The sequence below is a fragment of the Ornithodoros turicata genome, chromosome 1 (genome assembly GCF_037126465.1).
Source record: "Ornithodoros turicata isolate Travis chromosome 1, ASM3712646v1, whole genome shotgun sequence".
In the NCBI taxonomy this organism is placed as follows: Eukaryota; Metazoa; Arthropoda; class Arachnida; order Ixodida; family Argasidae; genus Ornithodoros; species Ornithodoros turicata.
In genome coordinates this window covers 183731452-183742453 of record NC_088201.1, presented here as the reverse complement: position 1 = coordinate 183742453, position 11002 = coordinate 183731452, and the positions used below count along the sequence as shown (strand labels likewise).

Genomic DNA, 11002 nt, shown 5'->3' with positions numbered 1-11002 from the left:
ACGAAATCCCGCGATTTTGGGACATGAAAATATACCGGGATCCCGGGTTCCGAACACACAGTTGAGACAACCTGTGCTCTTCAGTAGGAGCACTTACAGAATGACAAAGGCAAACCTATACCAATGGTCGTTCAGGTACTTTAAATGAAATCAAGCAAGAGCGCACTGCCCTTTCAAATAGGAACTCCATTACACAAATTTCGGGCACGGGATAACAAGGCCTACACACGTGCTGTACATTCAATCCCGCCGCAGGACGATCTCATTGTCAGCACGAGTTTAACTATAGAATGTTGAAGGCTAGGCTGTAGCGAATTTGATACATGTGCTTCGTGTTCAGTCATGTCAGATGAAGCCATATATGCTTTTCAAAGCAAGATAGGTTGCGGAGTTTCAAGCGAAAGGCTATACCAACAATCATCCACGTGATATCTATTAGGTTACGTAATTGTGCGCGCGGGATGAGACACTGCACGTGTGCTTCTTACCCAGTCAGATGTAGCACGTTGTCATTTTCGACAGCAATTCGATTATACACCGTTAAATGCAAAGCTGTAGCAGACGTTGCATAACTGCCCTCTGTGTAAATATTTATGTTTCGAAATACGCACATAAAGAAAATGTCATTTTAAAAGCCTATATAAGTAAATCTAAGGTATTCCACACCCGTGATTCGAAAGAACGCACTTACTTGACGCGCAGGCTCAATAGGAGACCATGTCAGCTATCTTTGTGATAGGTCTGCTCTCGGCTATCCTAGGTAAGGGATGTTTTAAATAAGGTTCATTACAGGCATTAAAGGCTTTGAAAGAACGGAACGCGTTTCACATATATGATGTGACTTTCAGGGCAGCAGCAGTCTCCAAATATGCGACGTCAACAAGATAATGATTTATTTGCCCTGGGTTCATCAATATTTTCCCAATCTAAATCCCTATCTAACCTTTAGCGCTCGTATTAATACGCATGGGAGACTTACAATTTAGTGGACGATTGCTTCAGGTGCACTTGAACATGTGCAATGATGCAACAGGACTAAGAAAGTTGAACCCAACGTAGACCTCTCCCATGCTGCACTTTTGTCTTGTAAACTTGACAAGGTGCCGTGACTATTGGCACTACGTTAAAAGGTCTATATTATCCCAAAGTGTTACTTATGTGGACGCGTTGGAATCGGTTCCTCAACTCGGGGTTCCCTGTCTTTCAAATCACCTATCACGCAATGACTAGACGCTGTCCGGTGTGCCGGTGCGCTGAAAAAACTCGTCACTCGAATTTTGTGCGAGGTGTATTGTTTAAACGTGTTACCACCTGGTACGTATCAGGAAGAAAATTAATATTGAAGTAAAGATATGATGGGGAGCCAAACATCACGAAGCGCCGGTGTGCGACTTACCGGGTCTTAGAATTTGGACTCCGACAATCCCAAGAATGTCATAATGGCTGTGCAAGCCATTACTAAGCGCGGTACGTGATAAATAATGTTGGTTTGGCCGTCGGGGACTCATTCTTTGCCAGAAGAGCTACGAAGCTCAGAAAGAAATCGAAACTTCTGGATGTCCTACCGCTTTGTAACTTCTTGGTGCCACATGGATCACCAGTCTTCTGCTTTCCCGATTTCGTTCTAAAATATTCGCCATCGGTGAAAACAAAACCTACAGAAAGGCGTATTCGGATCTGTGGAGGTGTGTGGAGGTGGAGGTGTGTATTAGGAGGTGGGTCTGTATTAGGAATACCAGTGAGGTGAAGCCCAGTGTTGCTGAACTGCTTTTCTGTGGAGCAGCGGCTAATAAGTTGAAGGAAAATATTCCTTTTCTAATTATGTGTGTCATTTGGGGATGAGAAATTGTATTCACCGAAATACGATACGGTATGGATTGATGCCGCATTGTTACCTCAACACCTTTTTGGTGCAGTGTCTCCCTTTAAGAGACCTCCATGTGTGTGCCAAGTCTGGGAATGTCGCCCAGTGGTGTGTGACCCTAAAGATCACGTGTTCTACTTCATGGATAGTAGACAGCATATGGTTCTCATAGATAGCAGTAGTATATGGTACATTAAACCTGCACAACAATTTCATAGCAATTCAGGGCAAGAGTCCGCTCAATTAAACTAAAATTCATTCATAGCTCAGAAGTCTAAAATAAAAAAAAAATATGTAATTTTGCGCTTCATGATCGTTTCCGATCAATACCAATATTTTTCTATAATCAGGAAAGAGGCCAAGAGGAAAGCCGCCGCCATTTTGAAAAGAGTCTGTTCTTTTTCTGGGTACCGCCCTCATCATTGGCATGGTATTAAAAGGGTTAGGGAAGAGCGTTGAAAGATTTGTGGATACTGTAGGTCAACAGCATGCGTGGATTGGAAAAATTTAGGCTTTTAAGACTGGGGGCACAAGCCGCGTCCTTTAGGCACTTTGTTGGGGTGCAGAAATGGGCTTCGATGACGTAATGCGTCGTTGCAACAAAGCCGGTTAGCAGATTCCGAAGCGTGTAAGTTTGTTTCTCTTTTAAGGTACATATTTTTTTTCTTCTAGTACGCTGTGAACATAGAGATTAATCGCCTGAGGCGCAAAGTGCAGATCTATTACTATCGTATTACACGACATGCTTCACATTGGTGAAAAAACTACGACGAAATGAACGAGTATACCTTATAACGAAACTGCCTTAATTTCTCGTTACATCAGTAATTCAGAAAGCACGAGTGCACATCAAACGTAGGACGCCATCCTCTTTCGTAGGTGCGTTGATAAATGAGGCATGACATTGATACATAATATTTGAAGATAAGATCAAGTACGATATGTAATAAAAATATTTCGTAGTAATGTTTTTCTTGGAGATACTTTTCACATTACTTCCCAAGCAACGTCGGATCAGAGGTAAGGGCATTCTGAAGAGGTTGGTAACCTTGCTTCGTTTGATGCTAGAAGGTACACACTCTTAAAAATGAACTTCACCACATACCGCGCTCCTATTCAACCATCATCCCAAATGACGACGTTCTCGTCCCTGATTTATTCAAAACGGGAGGCGAAGCATATTTTGTACCGTTATGCACAAAGGGGCTTCGCCTCCCGGTATAAGGTACGACATAGGTTTCGCCTCCGTTTTCAACAAGTAAAGGACGAGAACGTTGTCATACGGGATGATAGTTGGATAGGGGCGTGCTATGAGGTGGAATTCATTTTTAAGAGTGTACACTCTTAAAAATGAACTTCACAGCATAGCACAGTCCAAGCCAATCCTTATATCGAATGATATCGCTATCTGCCCTGATTTGTCGGTAGGTGTACGCCTTTTTTGTGAGAGTTATGAACAGCATAAGTGTCACAAAAAAGGCGCACGCCTCTCGTTTTCAGCAACTCAGGGCAGACAACGATGTCATTCGATATGTTGGATGGCTAGCAGTGTGCTATGCGGTGAAGGTCACTTGTAAGAGTGTGGGATGCACTTTAAAGACTGGTTAAAGCTACTGCATGATTGGGTCATGTAACCACAATTTCTTTTCGCAAAGAGCAACCCAATATCGTCGCCGATACCATTCATGCAGTTTGTCGTCTATGACGAGTGAAATATGAAAGACTAAGAAGCATGTTAGTTTGAAATCAAATGCAAGAAACAATACAAACCACGCCATGTAGCAAGAGGTGGAATAGTACATGTCTACTGGGCGTCTAAATTTAGACGAGTCTGCTACGACTAATGTCTACTAGACGCCTCCCGATAGCCTGAATGTCTAGAGGACTTTCCTCGAGCAAAGTTAACATTACGCCACCTAGACGTCCAGCTCTAGATATCCAATGCCTTACTCTAGCCCAACGTAAGATATTTTATAGAGCAGACCAAGGGTGCTTCTAGCCCTGTATTAGCCATAACCTCTAAATTTAAACCAAAGCTCACCCCAACTTTCCTTGCAACGTTTAGGATTAACTTCATTAGGGAGTCTATAGAGATATTCAGTTTTTTAGCTTCATTGATGCACATAAGGCACTTCATTTATATCTAAATATTATCTAGACATTTTTTACTGATTCTGTTATTGCTATAAAAGTTATGCCGATAATACTTTTAACAAAGCCAGCCTTGTTGATAATCCTCTGTATACGCAAAATGGAAAAAGACCACACTTAGCAGTTCTTCTGTACTTCAGTTAGCAGCTCAGCGACTACTGTACGTGTGAAAGTCACGTGCAGTAACTCACACAAGAAACAAATTTTGCCAAAAATTCTTAGAACACTGCAATAGCGACTAGCATGTATCCACTTTACATCTGCACAGAACTTTCATCAGACAATAATGGTACACATGCTTATCATGGGCTAGATAATGACAATATAGTAATGTTCGTAACATCACAGCACGTCCATATTGATCAATTTGAAAAAAAAAACATTGAAAAATTAAACATTTGTTACTTATGTTCCCTGAATATAGATCTTCAACTCCCGTAGGCTGATTCTGGAAGTACTCAAAAGCAAAAGGTTAATTAAAACAAGTTACCAACAAATTTAAATAGATACTGAGGTCAGCGACCCAAAAAAGCGGTTGAATGCCCCATATTTTGGTGGCATGCACATTGTATAATACTCTCAAAGTGACATATCGAAAGGCGTCGACTAGATATTAATGTTATGATGTTCATAATAACACACAGTTCAATACTTGTCAGTTAGAGATTATTTTGTTACGCTGGAATATATGTCTATAATATTTAGATATAAATCAAGTGCTTTATGTACGAGGGGTGTTCAAGTCAAACCGGGACTTTCTGTCTCCTGAGTGTACAAACGGCTCGGGCTACTTCTGTTTCACACATTTCACAAAATTCACAAATTTCTTCGTCATTTTCACACGCGACATGCCTCCGCGTTCACCACGTTGTGGTCCAAAGTTTGTGCAAAACAGAAGACACCTGCCGGACAAGATGGCCGACAACGAGGTGAGCGCGCACATCGAACAGCGAATTGTCATGAAGTTTCTCGTGAATAAAGGCGTGAATACGTCTGAAATTCACAGAAGACTTCAGGCTCAGTATGGCCACGATACACTTAGCCGCAACAAAGTGTTTCAGTGGTGCAAACGGTTCCGAGACGGCCGTACATCAGTCCAAGACGATCCCGGCCGGGACGGCTCAGAGCCCAGTGTCAGAGTTCCTCAGAACATCCAACGTTTTCCCACGGTTTTCTGGGGAAGGCCGGCGTTGTTCATGTTGACTTTCTGCCCAGTTGTACCACCATCAATTGTGCATATTACTGCCAGGTTCTCAGGGGTGTGCATAAGGCGCTGAAGCAAACGGGCCTCATCACCAAAAGAGCCCTCCTACAGGACAATGCACGGCCGCATACCGCGCATCTTACGACACGCACCTTACAGGAACTTGGCTGGGAGTTGCTGCCATATCCCCCTTACAGTCCAGACCTTGCCCCCAGCGATTTCCATCTCTTCGGGCCACTGAAGGCGTTCCTTGGGGGCCGCCACTTCAGCTGCGAGGACGAGGTCAAGAATGCAGTCCGATCATGGCTGCTACGCGCCGGTAAGGATTTCTACGCTGCTGGCATCCAAGCCCTCGTGAAACGCTGGGAAAAGTGCATTAGTGCAGCTGGAGATTGTGTTGAAAAATAAAACTAATTGCTCGCTTGTAAGTTCATTTTGCTTTTGCGAAAAATGAAAAGTCCCGGTTTGACTTGAACGCTCCTCGTACACCAATAAAGTTAAAAAAGTGAGTATCCCTACAGACTCCCTAATGAAGTAATCCTAAACGTTACAAGGAAAGATGGGGTGAGCTTTGGTCTAAATTTAGAGGTGATGGCTAATACAGGGATAGAAGCGCCCTGGGTCTGTTCCCTAAAATGTATGATGTTGGGCTAGTGTAAGGCATTGGATGTCTAGAGCTGGACGGCTAGGTGGCGTAACGTTAACTTTGCTAGAGGAAAGTCCTCTAGACATTCAGGCTATCGGGAGGCGTCTAGTGGACATTAGTCGTAGCAGACTCGTCTAAATTTAGAAGCCCAGTAGACATGTACTATTCCACCTCTTGCTACATTTCTTTCGTTTCTTGCATTTGATTTCAAACTAGCATGCTTCCTAGTCTTTCACATTTCACTTGCCATGAATGGTATCGACGGCGACATTGGTTTCCTCTTTGCAAAAACAAATTGTGGTTTCATGAAAATCATGCAGTAGCTTTAACCAGTCTTTATAAGTGCATCTCACACTCTTACAAGTGAACTTCACCGCATGGAAAATATTTGACTCATTTAACTTTGTTGTCAAAAAAAAAAAAAAGAACGACAGGAGGCTGTAACTTGCGACCTTGATGTCCTCATGTGAGATGAGATCGCGATGCAGCAATGTGACATCGGTCCCGTTGCACAGTCTGTAAGGATGACTGCCTTCCACGCACTGACTAGGAGGTGACGCGGGTTCGACTCCCAGCAGCGACTGTGCTGTCTAGGGCGTTCTCTGGGTCTTCCTTTAGACTTTCCAGACGAATGTTTGCACAGTTTCCCAAAAAGTCGGCCCAGTACGCATACTAACCCCCCTGTCCCCACTCCTTCCTGTTGTGCTGTCTTCGCCTGTCCACGTCTATACGCCGTTCATAGCCACTGTTGCTTCGCGGCGCTAACACAAAAAGACATGCGAAAGGCATGCACGCTGCGGTGTCAAATTACGTAAGTGTTATTTCACAAGGCTCGCAGAAGCGTGAACATTCATCATGGAGTTGGGGATCACTCAAAAGGAGCCACACGAAACAGCAAAAATATGATCAGTGTTGCACGTAGCGGCGCTACTAGTAGGGCAGCTACTGTATTTTCTACTTTTTTTCAGTACCGGAATAGCCGTTGTGCTACATTTTAAACGGGAAAAGTATTTCTGCCACAAATAGCAATTTCACTAACTTCCATAAGCTAAGCGCGTGCGGTTTCTGTCTCGTTCCATTCTGTTCGTTTTTTAGCTCTTTTTAGCTCTACGAAAACTATATCGTAGAGAAATCTCTCAAATATATGACCAGCAACGTGACGTCAGCCACTTCAAAGGAATCTGGTGCTTAGCTCATCATGTTTTCGGAAGTCTTATCGTAAAGATATTCTCATCTGCTAAACCACCCTACCGAGCGAGAGTCTCCGTTGGAAGCTTTCTTCCCAGCCCAGGCGGCGCGATAAAGAACCAAACGAGGGGAAGAGGGCGCACCGTGAGACTGAAGGGGTCCCTCTCCGTCGCCAGCCAGCCTGACGCAACGCGGCTACACCTAGGCTCTAAAAGTGAACTAAACAAAAGCTATATTCTCCGTTGTGTTTTCGTAGGAATTTTGTAGGAGCAATGGCCTGTCATGAACTGAATGAGGACAGTTGAAGAAAAAGTTGAATAGTTGAAAGAGACAGCAACGACTTAAAACGAGCATGCATACAAAACATACTACCAACTATTCGTTGTCAGCAAAGCCAAAATGTATTATAGCAAAATCCCGGGTTATTGAACATGAATACGTGCTGGGATCCCGGTTTCGGAACCTGTAGTGGAATCAACCTACGTATGTTTTTCAGTACGGGCACTTAGAGAATGACAACGGCAAAGGCTATACCAATGATCATACAGCTGTTTTAAAGGAAATCAAGTCTAGAGTGCACTGGCCTCTCGATAACAAGACCTACGCACTTTCTGTGAATTCTATCACCTCCAGAATTATCTTGTTCTCAGGACCAGTTCAATTGCAGAATGTTGAAGGCCAGGCTATAGCATATATGATACATCTGATCTATACTCATTCTTGTCAAATCAAGCGAGCTATCGTTTTCGACACGAGGTGGATTGCCGAATTTTAAGGGAAAAGCTATACCAATAATTATACAGATAATTTGCATTAGGTCACGGCAGAATGGGCCGCCCTTTCAAACACGGACTCAGTTACACAATATTTAGGGCACGGGATAAGAAGGCCTACACACGTGCTGTACATTCAATCAGGAACCAGAACGATCTTATTCTCAGGACCAGTTCAATTGCAGAATGTTGAAGGCCAGGCTATAGCATATATGATACATCTGATCTATACTCATTCTTGTCAAATCAAGCGAGCTATCGTTTTCGACACGAGGTGGATTGCCGAATTTTAAGGGAAAAGCTATACCAACAATTATACAGATAATTTGCATTAGGTCACGGCAGAATGGGCCGCCCTTTCAAACACGGACTCTGTTACACAATATTTAGGGCACGGGATAAGAAGGCCTACACACGTGCTGTACATTCAATGAGGAACCAGAACGATCTTATTCTCAGGACCAGTTCAATTGCAGAATGTTGAAGGCCAGGCTATAGCATATATGATACATCTGATCTATACTCATTCTTGTCAAATCAAGCGAGCTATCGTTTTCGACACGAGGTGGATTGCCGAATTTTAAGGGAAAAGCTATACCAACAATTATACAGATAATTTGCATTAGGTCACGGCAGAATGGGCCGCCCTTTCAAACACGGACTCTGTTACACAATATTTAGGGCACGGGATAAGAAGGCCTACACACGTGCTGTACATTCAATCAGGAACCAGAACGATCTTATTCTCAGGACCAGTTCAATTGCAGAATGTTGAAGGCCAGGCTATAGCATATATGATACATCTGATCTATACTCATTCTTGTCAAATCAAGCGAGCTATCGTTTTCGACACGAGGTGGATTGCCGAATTTTAAGGGAAAAGCTATACCAACAATTATACAGATAATTTGCATTAGGTCACGGCAGAATGGGCCGCCCTTTCAAACACGGACTCTGTTACACAATATTTAGGGCACGGGATAAGAAGGCCTACACACGTGCTGTACATTCAATCAGGAACCAGAACGATCTTATTCTCAGAACGAGACCAACTACAGAATGTTGAAGGCCAGGCAATAGCATATATGACACATCTGATCCATACTGATTTGTTGTCATATCAAGCGAGCTATCGTTTTCGACACGAGGTGGATTGCGGAATTTTAAGGGAAAAGCTATACCAACAATTATACAGATAATTTGCATTAGGTCACGGCAGAATGGGCCGCCCTTTCAAACACGGACTCTGTTACACAATATTTAGGGCACGGGATAAGAAGGCCTACACACGTGCTGTACATTCAATCAGGAACCAGAACGATCTTATTCTCAGAACGAGACCAATTACAGAATGTTGAAGGCCAGGCAATAGCATATATGACACATCTGATCCATACTGATTTGTTGTCATATCAAGCGAGCTATCGTTTTCGACACGAGGTGGATTGCGGAATTTTAAGGGAAAAGCTATACCAACAATTATACAGATAATTTGCATTAGGTCACGGCAGAATGGGCCGCCCTTTCAAACACGGACTCTGTTACACAATATTTAGGGCACGGGATAAGAAGGCCTACACACGTGCTGTACATTCAATCAGGAACCAGAACGATCTTATTCTCAGAACGAGACCAATTACAGAATGTTGAAGGCCAGGCAATAGCATATATGACACATCTGATCAATACTGATTTGTTGTCATATCAAGCGAGCTATCGTTTTCGACACGAGGTGGATTGCGGAATTTTAAGGGAAAAGCTATACCAACAATTATACAGATAATTTGCATTAGGTCACGGCAGAATGGGCCGCCCTTTCAAACACGGACTCTGTTACACAATATTTAGGGCACGGGATAAGAAGGCCTACACACGTGCTGTACATTCAATCAGGAACCAGAACGATCTTATTCTCAGAACGAGACCAATTACAGAATGTTGAAGGCCAGGCAATAGCATATATGACACATCTGATCCATACTGATTTGTTGTCAGATCAAGCGAGCTATCGTTTTCGACACGAGGTGGATTGCGGAATTTTAAGGGAAAAGCTATACCAACAATCATCCATATACTTTGCATTAGGTCACGCCAGAGTGCGCTGCCCATTCAAACATTGCTCCTATAGTTGTAGCCACACTGCTGTAACAAATTGCTCTAACCACACGGATGTTATGTTTGCGTGCGCACATTCCCCGTCACCCGCTTCTCAGTAAACCTCGATACATAGTTCTATGAAGCAGTAGTAGTACTATTCTATCGAGTAGCGCAGCGTACACGCCAGAGTCCCACTTTCTTCGTACCTCAGGGCGTAACACCGCCGCATGCCCCCTGGTCTCTGCCGGTGCCACAGACCTTCGTTACCACAACAAGTCTTCCGAACCTTCTGGAACGAAGAGATCAGGCCCTCAAGACCTTCGAGCCCATTTTTATGTCCTGGAAGACGACGTTTTCCACGTCTGCAGCAGCGTATACAGATGCCGCATCCTGAAATGGCAAGACCGCCTCTGCATTCGTCATACCATCCGAAGGCGTAGTGCAAGAACAACGCCTTCGCCTCTAACCCCATCAACAGCTACGGAACTTTATGCCATCCTTTTCTTTCTGCAGAACATCATTTATTTTACCTCCCGGGAGTGGACATTGTTCACCGACTCAAAATCTGCACTACCAGCCATTGAAAATTCCTGCATACGAGGGTCATCCGCACCCTTAGTGATGGATGTGTTAATGGCTTACCACCTTGTGTACGAAGCAGGACAGAGGTTGGTTCTCCAGTGGGTTCCATCCCATCCTGGTGTCGTGCGGACAGCGCCGCAGAAGCAACTCTCTCGTCCCGTAGACGGACGAGTATTGCGATGCCCAGAGCAGACCGTCGCCGCATTTGTCGACGGCTCAGCAGCGACAATAACTTTATTTCGAGATGATGGATGGGGAGTTTCATCGCAAGGGGCGACACTCTACCCCAATGCTGGTGGTGATGCGGAGAATGAAATAATGAGCCCCTTCACAATATGGATCGAAGTCCTATGGTGTCCCGAAGATGCTAAGGAAGTCACGGTTAAGAATATATCGTTAACAATAAATCGTGTCAGAATCTCCCCAATTCTGCCCTACGGTTGCTACAGTCACGTCATATAGCCGCAAATGAAATGGACAATCCGCTTCGAGAAATA

General features: G+C 43.9%; 1 protein-coding gene across 2 annotated transcripts in view; it reads left to right on the top strand.

Moving 5' to 3' along the window:
• The first annotated feature begins 680 nt into the window (after positions 1-680).
• Positions 681-11002, top strand: part of LOC135373806 (uncharacterized) — an 87810-nt gene continuing 77488 nt past the window's right edge. For both annotated transcript variants that reach the window (XM_064606880.1, XM_064606875.1), the window contains exon 1: positions 681-760. In XM_064606880.1, the coding sequence (XP_064462950.1) occupies positions 718-760 (43 nt within the window). In that variant the 5' untranslated portion in view covers positions 681-717. The remainder of the gene's footprint in view (positions 761-11002) is intronic.